Source organism: Mya arenaria, chromosome 12, assembly GCF_026914265.1.
Source record: "Mya arenaria isolate MELC-2E11 chromosome 12, ASM2691426v1".
Lineage (NCBI taxonomy): Eukaryota > Metazoa > Mollusca > Bivalvia > Myida > Myidae > Mya > Mya arenaria.
In genome coordinates, this window is record NC_069133.1 from 19,351,891 (window position 1) to 19,379,110 (window position 27,220).

At 33.5% G+C, this 27,220-nt stretch overlaps 2 protein-coding genes across 2 annotated transcripts in view; both read right to left on the minus strand.

Moving 5' to 3' along the window:
• Nucleotides 1–2,843: 2,843 nt before the first annotated feature.
• LOC128210517 (uncharacterized) lies at nucleotides 2,844–26,236 on the minus strand. The gene is made up of 7 exons (XM_052914868.1): nucleotides 26,077–26,236; nucleotides 22,652–23,344; nucleotides 21,020–21,129; nucleotides 19,648–19,804; nucleotides 12,605–12,717; nucleotides 11,229–11,443; nucleotides 2,844–3,042 (listed from the first exon to the last, which is right to left on the minus strand). Exons 1-7 carry the CDS (start codon nucleotides 26,234–26,236, stop codon nucleotides 2,844–2,846), a joined length of 1,647 nt encoding a protein of 548 aa, XP_052770828.1.
• Nucleotides 25,740–27,220, minus strand: part of LOC128210518 (protein mono-ADP-ribosyltransferase PARP14-like) — a 56,419-nt gene continuing 54,938 nt past the window's right edge. Inside the window, exon 24 of the mRNA XM_052914869.1 lies at nucleotides 25,740–26,731. Within this exon, the coding sequence (XP_052770829.1) occupies nucleotides 26,672–26,731 (60 nt within the window). The 3' untranslated portion in view covers nucleotides 25,740–26,671. The remainder of the gene's footprint in view (nucleotides 26,732–27,220) is intronic.

Sequence of the window (27,220 nt, forward strand, 5' to 3'; positions counted from 1 at the left end):
AGTATTTTATTAGCGACAAGAATAGTAAAAGGAAGCATGCTAAACATAATTTATTAACCCGGCGTTGTTTTCATTTATAGGATAGGTATAGGTAAAAAATGCTCACGGCTCACACGCCCGAGATTACACAAACACTTGAGAATGTACAAAAAAAACTCGAGAACATACAAACACTCGAGAACATTCAAAGAGCACATAGACATTCGGTAACAATGAAACACACGAAAGCATACAAGATTCAAGAACTTGAACACAAAGTGCTCCTCATTAGATGATGGATATAATACATTCAATTAAACATATATACAACGATAACATGATAAGTTTGAAATCTCAGACATGAAAAAAAGAACTGATAATCAATATTTGAACATAAAACTTTACACTTGATACTTTTACAAGTCAAGTCAAGAGTTTATTTTGTAAATAAAGGCCTCCGGCCCAAAATACATTTCAAAATAGTAAACATCATACGTAATGCCTTAAGTTGTGTCATAGTACAATTATACATGAGATGAAAAAGTGAACAAAAAGTGTAACTATTCTTATTCCTTGATACAATTCATAAGATGAAATATGTACACTGCTAATTTTCTTATTGTGTTAAAGTCATTTGTGGATAGTAGGGCATAAAAACTATTCAGATCATCACCAGATTCATACCAATTTAACAAATATTGGTTCCTTATATATGTATATTTTTACAACGAAAAAAGGCATGGTATTCACAATCAATTTCAGATATATTATAGTTCAGTAGACAGAAATTGCATAATCGATCATGCAGTGCAATGCTCAATTGCCTTCCAAGTTCAATATGCAAATCATGATTAGAACATCTAAATTTAGCATATGTCATTTTATGTTTTAGTGGCATCTCTATCAACAAATATCGTTCGATTTTTAGTAAACTCTTAAATTGGCTGTAGTGGTAACATCGGCTGGCATTACTCACATGATCGTGCCAAGTTTGAGTAAAACAGTCAATTATCCTGTCTCTAAACATTTTAACAAATAAATTACAATTACCAATATCTTGTGATATCTAAAGATATCCAAAACCATAAGAAAAAAGAAGACTTTTTACTTTTTCTTCCCGCATCATCTAGGGACTTTAACATTCTGTAACATTGCCTTGTATACCTTCCAGATGGCATAGATAATAATTTACACCAATACCTTATACAATTTGTAAAATATGTTATACATAATGGTAATCTTCCACAGTCTCCTCAAACCATACAAGTATTCGTAGTTTTTCTTACATGTAAATATTGTCTACATTATTTTGAATCATTTCAATGGTTTGGCTATACTCATATCCCCTTGTTTAGTACCAATGTTACAGGCAATAACTCCGTGACACTATTTGAGACTTTGACACAAGAGGTTAGACAAGAATACATCGATTTCGGAACTCTTAAGAATTTTCCAAACACACCTTTTCTTTCTAAGGATGAAAACAACTTAACATGGTTAACTTTATCAAATGCCTTACGGAAATCGACATAAAAACAATAAAAACGTCCACCTTTCTTGGAAAGGTACTTTTGAGTCATTGCTTGTAGACAAAAAAACATTGTAAACAGCTGAATAACCCCGACGAAAACCAGCCTGAGATTAACCAATTTTCTGATTTTCTTCGGCCCAGTCATACAATCGTTTATTAATTACACCGGAGAAAATTTTATTTAATGTGTTCGTTATAGAAATGCCTCTATAATTTCCAGGTATATTGCAAGGACCCGACTTGTGTATTGGAGTAATAATACTGCTGCCCCACGAAACGGGAAAATTACCAGTTTCTAGTATCTTATTAAACAAAAGCAAAAGAACTGGTGCAATATCAGCAAGTGTGTTTTTATAAAATTCCGCTGGAATACCATCAAGTCCACAACTTTTACCATTTATCAGTTTTGATATGGACAGTTTAATCTCATTTATTGTAAACGGGTCATTAAGAGAGCTCGCCGTTTCATCGGCATATGCATGATTATTTCTAATATAAGGATCAACAACATGAGAGTCTTCAGCAAATAAAAGACCACGAAAATACTGGAACCATTCCTCACTAGAAATACTAGAGTCTATAGCTTTAATGGGCTTACTCTTCTTTAGAACTTTCCAAAACGAACTGGGATTATCACTACTATTTACCAATGCCAATCTATTCGAACGTTGATACTCGTAACGTTTTCTGTCACAACAATTCTTAAAATAATTTCGCCTGTCTTTATAAAACCTGAGATCTGATCCTAAGTTAGTAACTCTGAATTTACGTAGAGCAGCATATTTTATTGATTTTAATCGATCACACTCTCGTCCCACCATGCGGGCTGAGAAGAAACATATCGAAACTTCTGCAACATGCAGCTGCCCGCTTCCTGATATAAGGAAGTAATAGAATCTACAGCAGAGTTTACATTCGTGCCTATGGATCCAATCAGTGATTCATACTAAGTCTCTAACAAGTCTCTAAATTTCAATAAATTTCAATAAAAAATCATCCTTTACAGAACTGCGCCAACGGAATTTCTTAATTGAGCCCTGCAAATTTACATCAGTGTTCTGTTCATTATCATGTAAAATCATTGGAACTCAAAAACACATGTAATAGGAAAATGGTCTGAATCATCTCTATCTAAGACCTTAAAATCTTTAACATACTGAAATAACGTGGAAGACGCGACCATACTTACGTACTTAAGTACTTGATGACCTCTGCATTGTCATTATATTTATTTAATCTTCAAATGTTCCACGATATAATCTTCAATTCATTGTCTCTATTTTGTAAGCCTCGGCCTAATCCCTATGCATTAGAAGATTCGGAAAGTTCGTCATCATCGGTAGTCCTCGATCGGTTGGTATCCGTCATGTGACTGACCGTTGTCAACGCTACCGTTACCGCGCTGACTTCCGACCAATCGATGTCCATCATCGGTGCGGTAGTTCCCATGCCCACGTGATGCGTCTGCACGTGGCCTCGTTTGCTTGCCGATATAAACAATCTGCTCAGTTTGCTCGTCATATTTGTAAATACTATCATTCACAAATAGTTTATCAAATCGCACAGAAGCATAATGAATATTGGTGCGTTTACGAATCATACGCTCACCCAGTATTTTGCATTACCCTAACATTTCACTTACACAGTGAGGATGGACTAACAACTTATTAGTAAATATTTATATAATCATTTTCATGATGAAAGCTAGATTTTTAAATATATATTATGGTATGCAAAAAAAGCTAGAATGTAGACGACGTTTAAATGCTTTAGAAATAAATTTGCACAAATTAAGCTGTTCTGAATAGTTCGTATCTTGCATAAGATCAATGAATTTCATCATACTAGGCCTAACGATATATTATATTTCCTCAAATACATTCTACGTAAATCAGCATGTACATCACAAACACAAACAAAATGAAACTCATCTCCAATGTCACCATTATCACATGTGGTGCAATAACGTTCATGATGATCAATTCTGTTATTTCCATAACGCCCAGTTTCGTAATTGGTGATACGAGAGTCTCAATTTAGTATGAGGAATTCGATACTTTGTAGAAAATTTATCCAGATACATAGAATGTTCGAAAGAAGTTTTAAAATGTTTGTAAGTACACAAGACTGGGCTGTTATGTATAGAATCATACCATTATTGTTTAAATTGATCAACAAGGCGTTCTTTAAAAACTAAATAGAACGTGTTCACATCGACACAGCTAGGGTTTATCCAAACATTTGAAAAACCAGTTGTGTTAAGCAACACATTTACATTACTAGCCCAATTTGTTTTCCCTTTCGCACAATCTGATAAAAGGTTATTATTCAATGTACTAACGCTAATATCTTGTTACATACAATGGATATCTTCCTAGTCTACCATAAATTGACACTGTCGATGTAGACTGTTTAACATGTAATAATAATTTACATAACTTCAGATGAACCCTTTCAATTTCCTTATTTTTTCCAAATCCCCAAATTTCACAACAGTTATTAAGAACTGATGAGACAAATGCAGTTGACATACTGTACTTGGTTTTAAAGGCTTATTTATAACATTTGAAAGAAGGACATTAAGAACCTTGAAACCTTTACCAGCAAGTATCGATTGATTCAATATAAAACTTCCAGTATAATTAAACACCGTTCCAAGATAAATGAAATTATCAACAACTTCTAAGTTACAGCCATTGTATGTCCATTTTTCAACAATTTTGACAGGACCTCGTTTTCTAAACAAACTATTTTACTTTTATCTGGATTAACTTCTAATCCCCAACATTTACAATATGAATTCAACAAATTTGATCTTTTTTGCAAATCTTCTGGGGACTGCCCCATCATAACCATATCATCTGCAAATAACATAAGTATGAAATATATTTCTTCTAAAAGTAATACCTGAGTCAATACTATCAAATACATACAACTCCAGATCTTCTAAAAATATCGGAGATATCATTTCACCTTGCTTTAAGCCTATATAACATTCAAAGAATTCAGAAAAAGAGCTACACTTCCTAACAAGCGCTTTTACCTTAGAGTACATATCGCGTATAATTTTCAACGTTTTTCCACGAACAACTACATTATATAACTTAACCCAAAGACCATTTCTATAAATACTATCAAAGACTTTCTTAAAATCTATAAATGCACAGGCTAAGCGTTTATTTTCATTCAAAAAATTTACTTATAGTAGCATTCAGCACAAAAATTGCATCAACTGTTGAGCGACCTTTTCTAAAACCAAATTGGACATCACTTATAATATAATTACTTTCAGCCCAATTTGTAATACGTTAATTAAGTATTCCTGTATTTTTTTAGAGAAACAACGGAAGGCGTAATACCTCTATAATTATTTACATCAAGGGGGTCATTTTTCATAAACTAAGGAACTATAATACCTTCCATCCATTGGTCGGGAAAACATATGAAGAATACCGTTAAAAATTTCTTCCAAATGAGACGATAAAACGTCAATAGTTGCAATGAAGTATTCATTTAACAATTTGTCACCGGCGAAAGCTTTATTTTTCTTTAATACTTTTGTAAAATTTTCAATTTCCTGCACAGTGATTGGAGTATGAAGCCCTTCAAATATGCAATCATTGCTATCAAAATCATCTTTCTGCATTTACATTTGATAAAGTTGGCATATCGTCGTTCAAAGTTGAAAAATAGCGAAATAATTCATCATTGCTAATATCATTACTATTAGATTTCCTTTTACTGAAATGCCTCCAAAAATCTGTTGGTTTACAGTGCCTTAGCTTTTCAATTGCCTTTAACTTATTAATTTCACAACGTCTTTTCTTCTTTTTAACAAGGCATTTATAAAGCTTTTTATTTTCTCAAAATGATCACCTATTAATTTCATTTTTACAACTAGTATATTTATTAAGTGCATTGATATACAAACATTTAGCATTAAAGCATTCTTCATCAAAACGGTCAGCCTTTTTACATACGCCCTAATCAACAAAGGGTTTATCGGTTACCATGGTAGTTTTTGAAAACAAAGGCTCTGCTACAGAATTAATGACATCTGTAAATGTTTTTATACAATCATTAACTGCAACACGACTATCAAACGTAACATCATTCACAATAGAGTTGAAAACGGACAATTTTGCAACAATATCGCGTCGAAGTGTCAAAAAGTGGATCATTCCATCGAATACTAGATTTGACATATTCGTGAGAACTATATAATAGATCATGACCAATAGGTATGCTAAAATAAATCGGGGCATGATCTGACCACTCGTTAAATACACTTATGGTAAAATTCTGTGCATATATATAACCGTTTTTCTCCTGAATTTTTCTGCTTCCTTGACCGTTGACTTAATGTTGTCAAAATAAATATGGATAATATCAGTCATAACCGACTTTTAACCCAGGTATAAAGTTCCAGGACTGGTAGTATCTTTCCTTTTTGGAGCAGAAATCGTTTAAACGAATCGTTTTTCCCCCGAAGGTCACCGCAACCTTAACTTTTGACATACTGATCTGAAAATAAATAGTGACCAAAGTCGTGACCAACTGGCATACCGAACATGAAGTTCCAAAGTCAAAGCGTTCATTAGTTATTGATCAGAAACTACCAACGAATCGTTTTTTCACATGAAGGTCATTTCGGTCTTAGCCTGTAACATACTGATCTTGAAACTAATAGGGATCATTTAACGCCAACAACTCTGAAGTAACAAGAGTTCAGTGCAAACTTATCACCAGGTGCGCAACATCTAATAACTCCGGATATATACACAAAATGCACTACTATATTTTATATTCATATTAAGACCAATTTATCTGTGGAACACAGCTTCGCATACTGATAAACGTTATTATAGACCTTTCATGCGAGTAGCTCAATTACATTTTGGGGTTACATACGACACATAAACCACATATATTTACTCATATATTGTGTAATGTCATGCAAATAACAAAATGTATTAGATCAGTTGACGGGGAGACATAATTAGTAGGCAAATCTCATTTTCATTTAACTGTTCCTGTTGTGTATATCATCTCAGCATTTTATTTACTTCCAACCGAATTTAAAGGCGGATATATCATATGTTTCTATTTTTTCTTGAAACTACATTTCTGCACAGCATGTAGCGCGGGAAATTACATTGTTTTGTGGTGTTCGTCTCATCAGCACCGCAGGTGAAACAGTTAGGTCTTCTTTGATATTTTAGGCCGAAAAAAATGTGACACTTGTCATCATATAATAAAGTTTGCAACATATTTCCTGAACTCGTTGAATAAAATGATTTAATACAAACGCAACACAATTCGAAACGCAATACGTTCGTCCGTATGAAACCTACTGCAGTTTGGCCGTATTCCACTCTGCTTATGTCAAGGCAGAGCAAATACTATTAAGTTGTGATGACGTCAAAAAACAAAATTGATTCATTAAAAAGTAATTTATTAATATAATAACGTATCTAGAACATAATTAAAACCAGTCATGTATATATATTATAAAGGGTTATTAGTCCAGCGTTTTTTTATCGAAAGTTCGTTTCCGACTCTGGATTTTGGTAAAATTTTACCAACAGATCCAACGGAATATAATTTATGATCTCGGATCAAAACGCCTTCTAAGCCCTATTGTATTATATATTCGGCACAAAAGCTTTGCGACAGAGTATATAATTGAAAAATGTGTATATTTTGAAGTTCGATTTTTGGTTTTATACCATTGTTTAATGAGATTTTTTTGCCAGTTAATCTACGTCCAATTTCAAAGGGATTGATTGTATTTAGGGGTAAGACAGGAAGTCACATGCTTGCAATCTTGCGAGGGGTGAACGCAATAAAATGGTTCTAAATGACATCAAATAAAAGAGCAGAAAGAACCTTTCCGCGTTTCATCCCTCGAATGCATCGTCATTGAACAAACACTGCTTAAATATTACGCACGTTGCGCAAACGACTGACGTCAAATGTTAAATCTGACGTCTCCTGGTAATATTAAGATGATCATATACATGTCAACTGAAATGTAATCTCCAAATATTTGAACCTCGCATCCATGATCAAATCTTGAAATTTCGCAATGCTGCTTTTATATGTAAACTTCCGCCAGACTCTTAACAGTATCAAATGACGCTGTTAGTGATTTTTCTATATCATTTTACCTATATATTAGGGCAGGCAAGAGTGTACATGTATATCTTCCACAACTTTACAACACTTGTGACTAATTAATGATTGTTTTGAAATATCGATATTTAAATGCCTTGTCGCATGACTTTTTTGCCGAGTATATTACGACTCGTGTACAACAACTCAATGTTAAGCAATGTTATTTTAAATGAAATCATTTTAAACTCTATACAACATATTTCTTAAACAGTGACATAAATGTATTTATGACTTATCATAAGTGAACATGTGAAATTAATCTTATAAAATAAACATATCATTGTAAAAATCTTCATTGTGGTAGCTTTAACGTTTACAATGTATTGTAATGTTCAATAAATCAAATTTGAATCAACTTCAACAACAACAAAAACAACAACAACAACAACAAACACCTACAAGCTTCACAGGTCACCTATACCATTAATTCGACAAATAGATGTGATATTGTCGTCTAATTGTTCAAATGGTTTTCAAATTATCATAACATTAATATTAATAAAACATTTAAACATATATTACTAGGAAAACACAGACATGAGGAATAATTATTCAAATACAACATCATGTAATATGCTTCTACTCCCAAAATAAAATCACTATTTCTCATGTTTATACTTATTGTTAAGCATGTTTTGTTTCATGGTGGTTAGTTAATACTTAACGTATTTAAAACGTTTTGTAAGAAGTAAGATTAACTTTTGTTAAGTAGATTGCGTTGACTCGATATTGCGCAAGATTGTGGTCTTGTTTTTTTGGTGGGGGAATCAGACTACACTGAGAAAACCCACTTGTTCGGCTGGGTGAATACAAACCAAAAACACATAGCCCGGTCCGGGAATCCAAACCGGGACGTCATGGTGAGAGGCGAGTGTGCTGACCGCTAAGTGCTGTTATTTTATCAAAAAATCACAGAGACTGACATTAAATATATATGACTGAAACATGAGCTTGACACATATATAAAGATGCAACGTCCAATCTTAAAAATTAACTTAAAAATCCACAAACCCACATCAGACATCAAGAATACCAAAGAAATAAACCATATCAAGTGCTTCTTTGTCGGACTAAAAATGAAAGCGCACAATATATTCGGAATAATATGGCCTTTAAAGAACGAAATGCTCATGTTCAAATCAAACATGATTAATAAAACACTTCGAAAAGCACATAACCTCACCATAATCTGTGAACATGTATAAGCAATATTGTAGTTTAAACATAATAATGTTTCAATAACATACACTTTGTTTGAAGATAAAAAAAACACACACAATAACACTGTTTACAAACATACATAGTCATAGCTATATAAATTTAAAGTCTAAGATAAAAAAAATCCATCCTGAATAAAATAGCAAACATTAAATACAGTAGTTGTGTGTCAACACTATTTATAGAATGAACAGAATATTGCGAATTTCATTATCCCAATTATTTACAAACTATTGAAATATCGGAAAGCATGAAGGTAAAATGCATACAAGAACACCGCCTGCAGGTACTGAACGCTCGTCTGATTTTATTCTTTTGCATACATTTGATAGTGACCAGATATTTCAAAGTTTTAATGTAATAGCTTTTATAGTTTGAATGTAAGTGACCCACGCACAAAACATAATTTATCAGACTAGCTAAGAATTACAAAGTCCAAAATTACTAAAATATCCCCCACCACCCCCTACACTTCCGATTGTGTGACTCAAAAACTCATTTGAGATATTGAAGTGCATTGGCCATTTATTGTCTGTGAAAAAAACAACAAAATCAATCCAACAAAAAATGAAGAAGAGATGTCTTATTCTCAAAATCAACCAAAATCTATTAAAATTCACGTTTTTAACACAGAAAATAGGTGAAATCAGTATCTATAGGTTACAATGGGAAGAAGGGTATTAGATGAACAAATCCCCAAGTTTCAAAATTTGATAGTTTCCATGTAGTGACCTAAACGCCAAAACCAACACCGACGACGACGACGACAAGCAAGTGACAACAATAGCTCGTCATTTTCTTTTCCAAAAATCAGATGAGCTAAAAAATGATTATACACCTGGTTTAGGTGATGTTAAATGTTATAATGTATTGCATGAGACAATTGACACAGAGCACAGTGCAAAGCTAAGGTTAACTTAGTATGAAAAAAACTTTTCAAATTACAATTAATTAGAATAATAAGCATCGTATGCGGATAACATAATGATTATGTGATAATCTGACTTTAAAACAATTTGCTTGTAAAAGAGGTGTTAGTTATAATTCTGCATAAACTACATGTATTACAATTATACTATATACACTTGACGAATTTTCGAACTACACCTTCAAGTATTTGATTATAGAATGCCTTTTTTCTTAAAAAGTATACAATCGATCAAAAAGCAGAAAAAAACACAGAAAAGTTATCAACTTTTATGAGTCTTCGTTAAACCATATTCTCAAAATAACACACAAGGCACATTCAACACAAAAAAAACGTGGCTGGAATAATTCGAAATCCGTCAATAGATATTCCGTTGAATATAATCAATGCCATTATTAGTAGCAATCCTCATTACTCTGGCTTAAAATAGTGTTCAGTTATGCTTCTTGATCACCGGAGAAAATCTCATAAGCGCCAAAACCCACGTGTGGTGCTGTTGTTGTTCCATTCAAACATTGTTCTAAGTTTATTTTAGATTGACTGCATGTCCATAAGCTTTGCCATTAAATTAAATTACTACGTTTTATATATGTGCTTGAATTTTAATGGCCGCCTATCAGAAAACTCGCGTATAGTATGTGCATCTCACTTGCAAAGACGTCTAGTTCAATAACTTGTGTGTTCAGATACGGCACAACGAAGTAGGAAAGCTATAAACTTTATTTACTAACAATGTTTGTTTGGCCTTGATCAGGATCTTTAAATTTAAGGTTGTAAGGCTTGTGCAGTTTTAATTAATTTTTGCCAAAATAGTTCAACAAAATGTTGTCGATATGTGATTTTCATTTTCGAGAAATTGACAGCTTTTCAGGGATTTCTTTATTTATCCCTTTAAAATAGTGTGATATTAAAATAACATATTCATCCTCTTATCAACGCTTAATTGGTTGAAAATGTAGAAAATATCTTTTTAGAGTAAAAAAGAAAGTGTCTAGATATTATGTTTGGACACTTATGTAGTCAATCGTCTCAGTTGGTATACACTACTCCCTCAAGTCTTGATACAGAATCAATGTCCTTTTCAGTAACGCCCTTTATTTACAATTCTTCTTTTACCCGGGCCAGATAGGTGTCATCAGGATAGCCAAATCAGCAAAGTACATAATAAGTTTTTGTGTTTTACCATTTTATACATTTCTAAACACAACATGGCTCACCATATAGAAATTACAATTTAGTCAAGATGCTACAAAACCGCATTGCATGTTTCAAAGTATCGAATATCGATTACATTCATTACACTTCTTATTTTTTCTATCAACATTAGTATATGATTTTCAATGGGAACAAACTGACTTTAGGAGTGCTCATAACATTAAAGCATTATGTTTTTACTTTGTATTTGGCTTCGGGTCTGTCTTGTGGTGTATATCATTCCAAGTTATAACTCCCTCTCGACCCGTGGTCCGGGAATTCCTAATGGTGAAAACCAGCTTTCTTTTAAAAGCAATTTTCATCATTCGACAAATGGTCTTTCCAGCAGCATTGTCAGGCAAATACCCAGTTCGCCTTATCCCCCTATAAGAGGTTCCAGGATTTGGGTGACCTTCCTGTAGTGAGTTTGTTATGCGCAGCATAAATTAACGATACACTAAGTAATGCATATCATGTGCATAGCTGTATGTGCAGTTTGATAATAATTGCATGTAAACGGAGTACAAGGCTTTCATAACGCATACACTCTACATAATTTTAAGCCATAATGTATTTAGCATTATTTCAACAAACTCATGTTTATGAAAAAAGTATGGTAAAACTAGCGCTTAATTGACATTTATGTATTTTTAGAGCACAATTAATATTGATTAGAAACGACACACTCTGGCACTATTGTCTGTCAAATATTTCATTTCTAGAAATCACCATCAGGATTGGTTTAACCAACTAATACCAAGTAAAGTTTCAAAACAATTTAATTACTTTTCAAAACTTTCATTATATTTAATTAAATTGAATTAACATTAAATTAAAACTAAAATTAAAACTAAAATTAAATTAAAATTAAAAATTGAAATAAATTAAATTTATTTAAATTTAGTTAAAATAGAATTAATAATTTATTTAAAAAAAAAAAATCAATTGAATATTTTCAAGATATACGAGTACATGTGTTTGCATCAGGAATGATAATAAGCACAAACGTAAGTCATCAGAGTTATTATCTAATCAATTGTTAACAATCAAGTCAGTTTAAGGGATCATACGTTTAGTTTTTATCTCAAATCAATTCAATTAGTTATCACATCTTGATGAATAATTGAATATTAATAAAACAATAATATATACAGGGACAAGCAAAGTAGGTTTCTTTTGTTTCATATGTGGAAATATTATTAATCTGTTATAGAATGTATATAAATATATCAAATATCCATGCGATCAATTTGTTTCTAATGTATTGTTCTCCATGGCTTTAGAGTATGGGGTGTCATTGTGCCATAATGTTGCGCCTTCCTGGCATGCAAAAGGCCCAACATGAGCTTTATAAAATGTATGGTATAGAAATGGTTTCATAATGGCTTAAATAAGTTTAAGTCTGTCTGCATAGTCAATCTCAAACAAATACACATTGGATACCGGATTTTATTTTGTTAAGTAGAGAAGGTAAATGATTGATGGCAGTTGTTATCACATTTAAGCATACATCAATTTGTAGTGAATATAAATTATGTTATTTATCATAAAAATTCGTTCTGCAAACCGACACATACCTGTTGTTTCCCATCTGGGAATTCGTATCTCATCAAAATGCTTCCACAATTCCAATAACCATGGCAATTACCACTTTCTTTGGACACAATCATTTTACCGGTAGGTTGGTTGCCTATATATATACATAAGGTACATGTATAATTGACTGATTTGAAAAATATATACAGAAATACGTAAGTCCAACATATATGCTTCCAGTTTCAATAGGTTCGAAAACCTCCGCTGAGAATTTATGTTTTTCTAGCTAATTATCTCCATACAACAAGAATATCGTTGAAAGCAATTCCCATACGCCCATATTCTATGAAAAGGCAGAAATTGTATTGCAATGAGCTGAATGAAGCTGATCGGTTATAGCAGTAGAATACACAGTTGAAAAAAATCATAACATGCAAAGATACGGTCATCAGTAGTAGAAGAATGTTGGATGATAGCCTGAATAAGGATCTCAAATCGTTTTATAACGTCATTGCCATCTATCTGTATACAATGTTTTTCAAATTCCTTAAGAAGATTCCAAGAAATCCTGTTGTGGAAAAAAATGTTTATTGGATATAACTAAATAAATTTGCAGGGTATAGTTAAAATTCTTCGATTCTTCCCTGTCATTGCCAACTGTTTTTTATGCCAAGTTCCATTTGAATCTCTCAAGAACATTCTAAGATATGGCTTTGACAAGCACCCATATATGAAGGATAGGATTATGAGTCTTGTGTACAACATTTTATTTTATTTCTATCTTTCTACATTTTAAGTGTCATTAAAGTCCCTTTAGCTCATTCAGACAAGCACTCATTATCGAAAAATATCGGGTAAAGGGCAGGTTTTTAAAGTAAGATAACTAAATACATATTCCGGGTAGGATTATGGTTCTGCACTTCACCTCAATTCATTGCCATCCATCTACACTTGGTGTTTTATTTCAATCCCTAGAGTAGTTTCCAAGTTATTTTCCAGACAAACTCCCGTTTTCAAAAACTATCAGATAAGAGAGGTGTAAGGGGGTAATAAAAACACACAGGGCATGATTATTGTTCTTGCGTAAGGCAATTTCTCTTATGGCCATGTATCTATATTTCAAGTTTTATTTCAATCCCTTAAGTATATTCCAAGATATGGCTGGGGCAATTACCATTCATGTTATGGTTTCTTGTGCACTGCGCTTCTTCTCAGTGCCATCTATCTGTATATGAAAGTTTTATTTCAATCCCATCAGTATTTTGAAGTTTTTTTTCCGAACATGGTTGTGATGGACGGACGGACAACACAGCAACTGTACACGTTCCCTTATTGGGCATTTGCAACCCTCACCCCCACCCCCACCCAAGTGTTACGTTAGATGAGAGCGTGAATGTTGCATGGCCCACTGACATATTATTTGAATAAGCTTGAAATACCATCTTATGAAAAATTCTATATATTATCTTAAATGTCATATTAAAAGAAATGCTATGAATACCAATGTTGTCTGAACAATTCATATGAGAGCATGCTGGATGTTGTCCGCTATGTAGTATATGGACAAGAGCTGACACAGAGACAGTGCGCACGACTATTCCGCCGCTTTTCGGTGTATGGATTGAAAAGCTTTGGCGAAACATGCATGGATCACTGTTAGATTATATTTCAATGCAACACATGATGTGCTCAGATATTTATATCAATTGAATGGAAAATATTTGAGGTGGTACGCAAACTTTAACGTAAATTCTAAGTCGAAAAAGGGGCATAATTTTGCAAAATGCTTGATAGAGTTACCTCCTCCTGTGAACAGGCTGGGGGGCATGATGGTGAACAAGCGTGCAAAGTTTCAAAGCCAGATGTCAATGGACTTTGAAGATATTTGAGGTTGTACACAAACTTTAACGTAAATTCTAAGTCGAAAAAGGGGAATAAATCTGTCAAAATGCTTGATAGAGTTACCTCCTCTTGTGTACAGGTTGGAGGCATGATGGTGAACAAGCGTGCGAAGTTTCAAAGCCATATGTCAATGGACTTTGAAAATATTTGAGATGGTATGCAAACTTTAACGTGAATTCTAAGTAGAACAAGAGCTGTCACAGTATGTGACGAATGGGAAATTTTGTTTAGTGAAAATGCCGAAATTGGGAAATTTTACGGTAAAAGAAAAGGTTGTCTAGTCTCCTACGAATTAGGAAATGATTTAATATTAGTTTACTTCCCTTTAAAAGACCCAAATGGCAGAAATATCAATCCTTGGGTGTAAATATCTATTACAATAAATCATGACAGATAATATTGAACAATGATTTCTGATTTCAATTATCAAAAAAACTTTACATCACATAATTCATAAGGATGTTGAAAATAAACTAGTACAGGTAAAGACTTTCTAAAATATATATCTTTTTTATTTTGGATTGGGATTTTTTTCTCAAGACTGGGAAAAATATCTTATATTTTGCTTTGGGAATGGGTCCGACGGTCGGACCAGTGGGTACTATAGAAAAAGCCCTGTATGAACAAGGTTAGTACATGAAAAGTTGATCTTGCCTTTACGTGTCAAATACATATGGCAAGTTATTCTAAATTGCCTCTGAACATAAAAAATACCACCCATTCTGGACAACCTACACTGTTATGTCCTTATATTCAGCATTCCATTGTGAATAAACACTAAGAGTATCTTTCACTTTAGAGGTAGGGACATGGGTCTTACAACCCGGACACGACAACCTGTACTCTATGTCCTTATATGCAGCACTAAATTGTGAATAAAAAGTGTGACCTTGACCTTAGAGGTAGGGACACGGGTCTTGCACGCGACACGTCGTCTTGGTATGTGGAACACATGTGGCAAGTTATTTTAAAATCTGTCCATACAAGGGAAAGTTACAGCTCGGACACGACAACCTATACTCTATGTCCTTATATGCAGCACTAAATTGTGAATAAACCCCTAATTGTGATCTTGACCTTAGAGGCAGGGACACGGGTCTTGCCCGCGACATGTCGTCTTGGTATGTGGAACATATGTGGCAAGTTATTTTAAAATCTGTCTATACAAGGGAAAGTTAAAGCCTGGACACGAGATCCTATTCTCTATGTCCTTAAATGCCGCACTCCATTGTGACTAAACACTAAGTGTGACCTTAACCTTAGAGGTACGGACAAGTGTCTTGCACACTACACGTTGTCTTGGTATGTGGAACACATGTGGCAACTGACAGGACTTGATAATTGACTGCACACTGACAGCACTTGGTACAGATACCTGCACATTGACAGGACTTTGTTCAAATTCCTGCACACTGACAGGACTTCGTTCAATTGCCTTCACACTGACAAAACTATGTTAAATTGCTTGCACACTGAAAAACCTTTTAGTATAGATACACAAACATCTGACAGAACTTAATTCAATTGCCTGCACACTGACAAAACTATGTTTAATTGCATGCACACTGAAAAAACTTTTAGTATAGATACACAAACAACAAACAGTGCACCACCCAATAAAATCAATTAACTGCCTTAACCTCTAAAAACCAAAAAGCAGATCACATTGAAATTCTATTCTTGCTTCTTACATCAAGGACAACATCATCATCCTTCAAATATTAATACATGTAATCAAAAATTTCTATATAAGGCTTATTCAATATCAACACAGAAGGTAAGGTTGTAGCTTGGAATAATATACATTAAGTTAACAATAATATACATAAAATTAAATTGAAATGTCTGGTTAATAAATTTATCATTAAATAAAAATGAAATTCCTTCTAAAGAATAAAGTGTATTATAATTATTTTAAAATATGAACCTGAAAAAAGAACAATAATTACCTTAGAAGTGACTATGTTGAAGACTTAATAAAACTGAAAATCTATTCCCTTGTTACAAAAATTATAAATTAGTGGAATCTCCAACAAAAAGGGAGACCACAAAGCAAGACTTGCTGCCCTTGTTTTAAGACTAAACTGTACATAACCATCGAATTTTAACAAAATGTATTTATAATGAACTTGTAACCCACTCGGTGAGGCCAATTTTTCTCCAGTGGCATAATTTGAATAAACATGGTAGATAACCAATAGACAATGTTACACACCAATGATTTAAGCACTAGGCCTAATAGTATTTGCCAAAAACAGTTTTGTAATTTTTCCTTTAGATTGCTATGGCAAAAAGAGTTCTGCATGGAATTTATTTCTTTGAACAATTTTGAAAAAGAACCAAAAGGATCACTCCTATTTAGTTTCATCAAAACTGTCCAAGCGGTGTAGGAAAAAATGATGATTATAACCAATTGTTGACACGTCTCCATTAGGTTGCCATGACAACCAGAGTATTGCATGGAATTCTTTTCTTTAATAAATTTTGAAAAAGCACCAACCAAGGATCATTCCTATGATGTTCCATTAAAATTATCCAAGGGGTTTGGGAGAAGATGATGAGTATAACCAATTGTTGACACTTTTCCATTAGGTTGCCATGGTAGAGTTTTGCATGGAATTCTTTTCTTTGAACAATTTTGAAAAGCACCAACAAAGGATCATTCCTATGAAGTTTCATTAAAATCTTCCAAGGGGTTTAGGAGAAGATGATGATTATAACCAATTAATGATGCATTTCCCTTCGGTTGCCATGGCAACCAAAGTTAAGCATGGAATTAATTTCTTTGAACCTTTTTGAAAAAAACTATGAAGTTTTCATTAAAATTGTCCAAGGGGTTTAGGAGAAGATGATGAATATGACCAATTATTGACACTTTTCCATTAGGTTGCCATAGCAACCAGAGTTTTGCATGGAATTCTTTTCTTTGAACAATTTTGAAAAAGTACCAACCAAAGATCATTCCTATGAAGTTTCATTCACTTTGTCCAAGGGGTTTAGGAGAAGATGATGATTATAACCAATTGTTGACACTTTCACTTTAGGTTGCTATGGCAACCAGAGTTCTGCATGGAATTCATTTCTTTGAACAATGTTGAAAAAGGACCAACCAAGGATAATTCCTATGAAGTTTCATTAAAATTGTCCAAGGGGTTTAGGAGATGATGATTATAACCAATTGTTGACGCCGCAAGACGAACGACAGACGCCGGACATAGACCGATCAAAATGGCTTACCTTGAGCACTTTGTGCTAAGGTGAGCTTAAAAGTAACAAGAGCTGTCACAGAGACAGCGCGCTCGACTATTCCGCCGCTTTTCAATGTAAGGATTGAAATGTTTTGGCGAAACATGCATGGATCACTGATAGATTAGATTTCAATGCAATACATAATGTGCTGAGATATTAACATAAATGTGGTTACGTGCAAACTTTTAACGAGAATTTCTAAGTCTAATAATAAAGGGCCATTATTTGCAAAATAAAGTTATCTAACTTGATAATTCAATTAAGTTGGGTGGTTGAATAACATTGTATAAAGTCTCAATGCAATACATGAAATAGTTGTTGAGATATTATCCTAAGTGTTTTAACATGCAAGACCGTAACCAGAATTTCTAAGTCGCATAATAAAGGGGCAAAAATTATATATTATAAAAGATAGAGTTATCTTACTTGATTAAATAAGGTTAAATAGATGGGAGCCTGTGTGTAGAGTTTCAATGCAATACATGATGTATTCGGTGAGGTATTGACTTAAAAGTGGTTACATGCAAAACCTTAACCAGAATTTCTATGTCGAATAAAAAAGGAGCCATTATTTTAATTTAATGCAAACTGGAGTTATCTTACTTAGTTATTTAAGTAGATTGGATGGTTGAGTACCATTGTATAAAGTCTCAATGCAATCCATCAAGTAATTGCTGAGATATTAACCTATGTGTGCTTACATACAAAACCTTAACCAGAATGTCTAAGTCAAATAATAAAGGCCCATAATTTGCATTATATTAAAACAAGTGTTATCTGGGAATACATATCTAATGTTTCAATGCAATACATGATATATTTGCTGAGATATTGACTTAAATGTGGTTACATGCAAAACCTTAACCAGAATTTCTAAGTCGAATAATAAAGGGCAATTATTTTGCATTAAATGCAAACTAGAGTTATCTAACTTGGTTAATTAAGTAGGTTGAATTGTTGACTACCATTGTATAAAGTCTCAATGCAATACCTCAAGTAGTTGCTGAGATATTAACCTATGTGTGCTTACACGCAAAACCTTAACCAGAATTTCTAAGTCGAATAATTAAGCAATTATTTTGCATTAAATGCAAACTAGAGTTATCTAACTTGATTAATAAAGTAGGTTGGATTGTTGACTACCATTGAATAAAGTCTCAATGCAATACCTCAAGTAGTTGCTGAGATATTAACCTTTGTGTGCTTACACGCAAAACCTTAACCAGAATTTCTAAGTCGAATAATTAAGGGCAATTATTTGCATTATATTCAAATAATTGTTATCTCACCTCATCAATTTAGTATGTAAGATAGTTGGGAATACATATCCAAAGTTTCAATGCAATAACTGATGTATTTACTGAGACAATGATTTAAATGTGCTTACATGCAAAACCTTAACCAAGGTGTGACGCCAACGCCGACGCCGCCGCCAACGCCGACGCCAGGGTGAGTAGTATAGCTCTCCTTATTTTTCGAATAGTCGAGCTAAAAATCCCAACTTGACCTTAAACTTTAAGAAACCACGATGAGCCCACAGACTTTAACCAAATTTCTTAAGTCAATGATTGGCCATAATTTGTATTAAGGATAATAAAGAACTACAATGTATGTGAACTCATAGTGTCATGGTCCTGAAAAACTGTGTGATGTATTTATAGTAAATTGAATGAAATGTATTGGAACTATAGGTGAACATGCCGACCTGCCCTTTAACTTGAACAGGACACAAATGTAGGGGCGAGTTGTAAACCCTCCTTATTATCAAATAGTTGAGCTAAATATCCATACACAACTGAATTTGACAGATCGATAACAAATAATTTTAAAAGATCAAATGGAAACTAAATCTAAGACATAAAAGAAATAATCCAGTTTAAAGAATGAGACATCAAGATTCACTGACACATAACATACAAATGGTAACAATTACCTTCTATACTGCCACAGACATGTCCACACATTGGACAGACCTTTTTAAACTCAAACTGCTTCAAAATGCATTCTTTGCAGAACATGTTTCCACACTTGAGGGGATAAGGGTCTTTCACTGTATCCATACATATGACACAATCCTCATCTTCATTTTCCTGTTGGTGTTATATTATTATTAAAAAAAGTTAAACAAGACTTACAGAATATGGATAACAATGTAGACAGTGATTTAGTAAATTGACGTTGTAAGTGTCAAATGTAGTAATAACATTTAACATGGACAAGTATAAATAACTTTACGTTGTACTACTTTTTTCAATCACTATCTCCCTGGTCATTGATGTACTGTTCTTTAACAAGAGATTCAAGGGCGTTTAAGATAACAATCAGACTACCAGTATACAAGGCTTGACATTGTCAACAATTTCTTCTCATTACTGTTTGTGGAATTGCACATGCTGAATGAATTTGCCTGTGCAATTAACAAACCTCTGATTTCAAGCTAATTTACGAGAAAAAAATGTATCTTTCCATCTATGAATACAATTACTTGCAAGAACTTCTTGTTCGGCTTTTTCTCATGATTGACAAACAAGCCTATGGCGGTCAGCGTTTTTCCCCAAATTTAACAGGAGCCATCGCATGACGTGTTTATAAAGGGCCAAGAATGATAGCTTGTTGGACACGGGTAACTATTCAAGTAGTGTATTTATGCAATGATAGGCCGTGCTCATTGAATTATATACAAAATTGTATACAATGTAGATATCATAAAGTATAGTGGGGATGATTCAGCAAATATGAGCATTGAAAGGACAGCACTATGCTTCTTTGACGGAAATTGTATTACGATGCCATCGACAAGTATAGATATACATTGATATATGGGTGCAGCACATCAATTGAAAAATGCATTAACTTAGCTTCTCTTTTTCTGTTATTTTAATAATTCCAGTCACTTAATGAGTAACATAAGATGTTTCTTGCAATAAATTAGCATCTTACCTTGTTAGCGAGATGGACGAAAGAGATAATATATTATTTTTAGTACAAACGCCTTATTTCCTTTGAACCGTTACATTTGTTTTTACTAAAATCTTCCATTGTACAAGTGCTCAATTTCATCAAATACCAGAATAGTTTGACAGGATAAATGAGTGTAAGTAAGCTACATTTGTAAAATAATGTATTTGAAAATGCATAAACCTTTGCCCAAGATGATCCCTTGAGTAAATAATGTCCTCGAAATAATAAGTGCAGGTAGACTCATATTTTTATCTTGAAAGTTCAACGCGACATCATTTTTCTAAGCTTGAAATTATTGTTCATAACAGCTAACCAGGATGTTAGCTGTTATCATAAATATTTACCAGGGCACTTTGTGCGAAAGGGGTATCCTTGTTCAAATCTGTTTCATTATGGCTGTGTGTTTCACGAAGAGGATCTTCAAGAATTGCAGTCCTCGTTGCTTCAAACTCCTCTGTGTCATAGCAAACAACGACAACGTGAACTGCTTTACCTTTCAATTCTTTTCTACAAAAAGCATAAAAGCTTTTCCACAGTATGCTAGCACAAAATTTAACATCATTGACACTTGTAAACAAAAAGTAAAATTTACTTTGTCGAAAGCTAAACAAATAATTCCATTTTCATAACTATTCACAGTTATGAAGCTAAACATGTAATGTATTAATTTAAACATTCATCAGAGGACATCGCAATGAATAGGAAAAATAGTCAAAATGCTACAAATTGTAAAATACTTTCGAAGCCTGAGCTGTCTATCTCGTTCAATTTGAACTTGCACAAAAATGTTATGAAACATGACCAAACAACAAACAACTTTCTTTTGATTCAAGCAAATTGTGTGTTGTTTTTTTAAGAACATTTTGTTTTTCTCGAAACCTGACTGGTTGTTGAATCTGACCAAAACTGTACACAACCATTAGTCGAATGGGGGAAAATAGGAAATACAAGTTGTTTGATCGGAAACCGAAATATACATGGATATTGAAAACTTGTTTTAAAGGATATTTATTCAGATTGGGTGTATTGTAGGTAAGATCAATGTCAAGGTTATTATGGATGAATAAAATAAGGAAAATCAGTCTTTGATTTATAAAACCGATGAAATAGCAAGCCTTAACTGACACATATATACTGTGTTGACGTCATAACATTGTTTTACTGCTTTTAAAGAGAAAACACATTTTATCAATATATTATCACATTTGTGTCCATTGTTTTTTAAATAATAAACTTATTGCACATAATGATAATGCTCGGCAGAGTGTGCAAAGTATTAATCTGTGCAACTTGTTTAACACTTTCATTTAACAAACACTTTAAATTGTGTACTCTGACCATTGAATGTGTCTTGTGACCTTGACCTAGGTATGAGGCCGGGTCCAGGTTACAGCACATTGTCTCAATAAGGACAACGTATGTACTAAGTTATATGGTTATCCATCAAGTTATAGCCCGGACACGAATTGTTACAGACAGACAAACAGACTGACGTACAGACGAAGTGCATTCCTTAAATCGCTTTCCTACTCCGTGGCAGGGGATAAACACATCCAAGAGTTTATTTCCTTGTAAATGTAAAATGTAACCCTTTAATTTTAGTCGTATGTGATTTGTTCATCACCACATCCTATTTGGGCAAACATTGTGCCCTTAGATATTATAAATAGTATGTTTCCTCGCACTGCAAACTGTTACATGTAGATATATGTAAATGCACAATAATAATTTATCTCTCTAGACATTTTATTCAATTCACACACTGTCATTTTATTCTTAATTCTCAAAAATGCATGGTTCAGAATATATATGTTTAATCATAAACATGTTTGCATTCATCGCCTGTCAAACAAAGACGATTTGATATATTCATATATATTGCCACGGGTATGCAATACAATTCAAAACTATTGGTGTCAAACAAAAAGAGTTCTGGAAATTCTCACAGAAGAGAAATAAACAGAAGGTTAACATACTTTTTCCAAGTAGCACAGTGGTGATCTTTCTCAGCTGCGCATCTTTAAACATTTTATCGAAAATGTGAGTGTATGCCGTCCGTAAATCATCTACCTTTTCTTTACTTTCTTTGTACTTAAGATTGCAAGGTAGTATCACATGCAATATGGCCTTGTACTTTGAGTTACAGCCGCGTGTTGCAATCACATTGCCAGTTGTGTTGTTAAATCGCTGTTTAAAGCGGACTTCTTCATAATAAGATGTGTTTGCATTAACTTTGCCTTGAATATGTTTGGTTAATTTGCGAGGTTTTCCGTTTTCATCAATGGTTAAAACCACTGCATCCGTATCTATAGCAGATAAATCTCCCTGCAGTATTTCCAATTTATGGAAAGGTTCATTTATCAAAGCGACAGTTGTGTGATTTTCTTTCTTGAATTTCATACCACTGTTTTCATTATCGGAACTATGTCTTGGCTTCCGTTCCAAACTGGATTCAAACGACCTGTGCTTATTGAGCTTATATTGTCGAAATCTTTTTTCATCAACAGGTTGCTGGAGATTGCAAAATTCATCTTGTATACTTTTAACGACATTTGCTTTGATATCAACAAAATGGATTTCCTCCAGTTTTGCTGATGTTGTTCTGCTAAAATCGAAGACAGCCTGTCTGTATTCAACAACGCAAAGATCAAGTGGAACACCAAATATTGCTGAAGGAAAGATCAGATAACTGCAATACTCAGAATTGTGTTACAGAGAACATTGGCCACAACATGCATGCTTTTTAAAAATTAAATGTCTTCATCTTTAAAAAGATTGCTGAACGATTTCAATGACTTTATTTAAAAAAAGCTTTGTAAAAATGTTCAAGTGAGAGTGATTAAACCTGGATAAGAAACAAGATGATAGGCTATGGGATTATAGTCTATTTTATTATTAGTTTTTAAGATGTAATACTGTTTCATCCCCAATCGCTAAAACTACAAATTTTACCCATAAACAGGTGCGGTAGGTTTTGTAGAAGTACGGACATAGTAATCATTTCTATAGAATTCAGTATTTTGCTTTGCTTTAAAGTATTTAAGCATTATACTACATGTCTATTGTCAAGGATATTTAATAAGAATACACTTGATTAAAATCAATTGACCGAATAGTTAAGCCTATACCTTAAGCCATTACAATTTAACTTGTATGTCTTTTTGACAATTATGAGTATGAACATGAATATATACGAGGGATGATCTAAATTTAACATGATTTTTATCATATAGAAAATATGCTTTATTATAGACATCCAAATATACATTAACACAAGAGGGCAGTGATGGCCCTAAAACGCGCACCTAAGCTAAGGGCCACAAGTCTGTGATAAAGCATTCATAAAAATGTTGCAATTAAAACATATCTTTACTGATGACGATGCCTTGTTTCATATTTGTAAAGGGTCATGCAATGAAGCTACCTTTAAAGTTTCATTGAATTTGGCCTGGTAGTTTCAGAGATGTTTTTTTTTAAAGCAAAACAGGAAGTTGGCCAGATTGTTGTTGTTGTTGATCAATCGCGACCATTTGTTGTATTTTTGTAGAAAGTTACCCAAGGAAGCTTCCTGTAAAGTTTCATTGTATTTGGACTGGTAGTTTTAGAGGAGATGTTTTTTTTAAAGCAAAACAGGAAGTTGGCCATTTTGTTGTTGTTGTTGTTCAAAACTATCGTGACCCCTTGTTGTATTTTTGTAGAGGGTCAACCAAGGAAGCTTCCTGTAAGTTTGTATTGAATTTGGAGTGGTTGTTTCAGAAGAGATGTTTTTTAAAGCAAAACAGTCAGTCAGTCATTTTGTTGTTATTGATGTCGTCGTTGTTGTTAATCTATCATGATCCCTAGTTGTATTTTTGTAGAGGGTCACCCAAGGAAGCTTCCTGTAAAGTTTCATTGAATTTGGACTAGTAGTTTCAGAGAAAATGTTTTATAAAGCAAAACAGGAAGTCGGCCATTTTGTTGTTGTTGTTGTTAATCAATCGTGACCCCTTGTTGTATTTTTGTAGAGGGACACCCAAGGAAGCTTTCTGTGTAGTTTCATTGAATTTCGAATGGTATTTTCAGAAGATATGTTTTTTTAAAGCAAAATAGGAAGTCAGCCATTTTGTTGTTGTTGTTGTTGTTGATCAATCGTGACCCCTTGTTGTATTTTTTAATTTGGCCAGGTAGTTTCAGAGGAGATGTTTAAAAGCAATGGTTGACGGACAGACGGATGACGGACAAAGACCAATCACAATAGCTCACCTTGAGCACTTCGTGCTCTGGTGAGCTAAAAAACACTGAAAAATAGTATGGCATTAATAAGTACGGTGCAAAAGTTACAGGGGTCTAAAAAAGGTCCCTAACGCAGACCCAGCGCACGTCTGATGCGTTGGAATGACCGTAACAGCATTAATGACGTCAAATAAGTGTTTTTCAAAATACTCACCCTCACACTGCACCTTTTTACAGTAAAACAATTGATGCTTATATCTATAACATTTTTCTTTTACTTTACAACACAAAGACATGGTGACCAGATAAGACTCCTGATACCTGAGTAATCTATAAATCAAAATGCATTCTAGATTTAGGCACTAACAGTTTATTTAGTTATGGTTTGCGAATTCCACTTATTAAGTATCATAAAAACTGGTCAACTAGGTAAGAAAATCTAGTTAAAAATGTACCTTGTAACCAATATTCAAACACAGTCGGATTCGAACCTTATCAGAGATGTTTGAAATAGTAACAGAAATATGTTTCAATTAGTTTATAAACAGGTGTTTGTGGACTTACTTTTCAATCCCTTATTTATGCGTGAAATTGCCAAAACACTTTTGGCTGTAGTGTTTTTCTTTAAACATACCAAAGGTGAGATTTTATATTACACTGAAATATAAATTATCATATTTGAAAACACTTAACCATTCAGAAACGGCACAAAAATAGCTTTATTTGTAAGGGTTTTCTCGCCCTTCCAAACTGGTTTGCGCAATATTTTTGAATACCTTAAATGCAGGTAAAACAGTGATTTTATGCATTAGTAATGATTTATTCATTAATCATAAAGCGTAGGTATTCCAACTAATTTTTTTTTCACATTTATTAAAAAAAAGTTAGTATTAAGTACACATTATGTATGATAATAAATATTTTGACCCACAATTTAATAGAATAAAATATCCCACTTCCCAGAACTTATTGCAGGCAATGCAATGGACTTCATCCCTTTGTCTGCGGCAATTTGTAAACTGCTCATGATTGCTTCATACAACTTCTGACAACATTTTTTCCCCGTCAGACTGATAAGAATAATCACTCCATCTTGGCCCAACGGTATGTATAACACATGCATATGGAAGGTTTCCAGCACTCGTGCTCACTGCACAACCTACAGGTATACTTCCATATTTTCTTATACATTCATTGCTTTCTTGAGTTAACAGATTGCCTGCCTTTCTAGCGATGGCACTTGCAACTCCTCCTGCATGTTGAAGCTTGTCGTTGGCTGCATTAACAATACAATCAACATCTAACTTGAGGATGTCTCCCTCATACACATGGACAGTTATTTTCTCCATTGTTTGGAATATTTTCAATTTCCCACTTTCAAATTGCACCCCGCCACTAGCACTAGCCTTGTTTGATTCGGCATTATTGGAACTACCATCGGTGTGGCGTTTTCGTCCAGCCCTACCTGTTGGTTTCACTTCAGGGGTTTTTCCTTCTAAAAGCTCACGAATTTTGTTCCCCACGTGTTTAATGTGTTCATATATTTCAACAAGAACAACAATTAATTGTTTCTCGGGCACATATGCACATTCACATGTTACAGTTCTTTCAAGATCTTGACAAACCTCTTGCGCTTTTTGTGTTTGATATGTTTCAATAAAGAACTCTCTACTTCCTCCAAAATTCTTTGAATCTGTTATACGTTTCAAATATTCTTCCAACTCTTGGTACTTTTCCAAAACAAGATGCTTGGTATGCTTACAGTTACCTTACCAGTAGCAGAATCACACTCGACTATTCCTCCGTCTGTCTTTAAATGCTCGATACTTTCCTTCTTCTTCGTGCTGAAAACATCTAATATGTTTAAACTAACAGCCTCCATTTTGATATACTTAGTCGTGTAGTAAGTTTTTGCCATTTTAACCAACTCTAAAGCAAATTTTGTTTTGCATTCGAATGAAATTGTTTTATCTTTATTTGCTTTGAAAGTGATTATAGGCTGTTTAAAGTGTGATTGAAATGTTTCAATCTGTTCAGTGGACTCAATTTCCTTGACCTCTTTTGTAGTTAAGCTAAACTCACATTTCATTAGCACCTAAAAGAGAAAAAAAGGAAAATGTTGTTAAGTTCTAATTTTCACAGATAGCAGCCTCAGCAAAGACATGTACAGAGGAAATGTCATATCATCTTAATAAAAAAAATTGCAACAATAAAAAAACAAGAGCTGTCGTAGGACAGCGCGTTCAATAGGGCTGTGTATCGCCGGACAAAAGGCGATCCGATTCGAATCGTGATCTTTGACTAGCGATCCACGAATCGATTCACAATTTACT

What these genes read in the sequence shown, in the direction of transcription:
- LOC128210517 (XM_052914868.1), bottom strand. Translation starts at nt 26,236, where the DNA reads ATGGAGAAAATAACTGTCCATGTGTATGAGGGAGACATCCTCAAGTTA. An exon ending in TGTCTGTGGCAGTATAGAAG is followed by an intron (nt 12,718 to 19,647) that starts GTAATTGTTACC and finishes GTATATATATAG; the next exon opens with GCAACCAACCTACCGGTAAA. An exon ending in GACCCGAAGCCAAATACAAA is followed by an intron (nt 3,043 to 11,228) that starts GTAAAAACATAA and finishes TGTGAATGATAG; the next exon opens with TATTTACAAATATGACGAGC.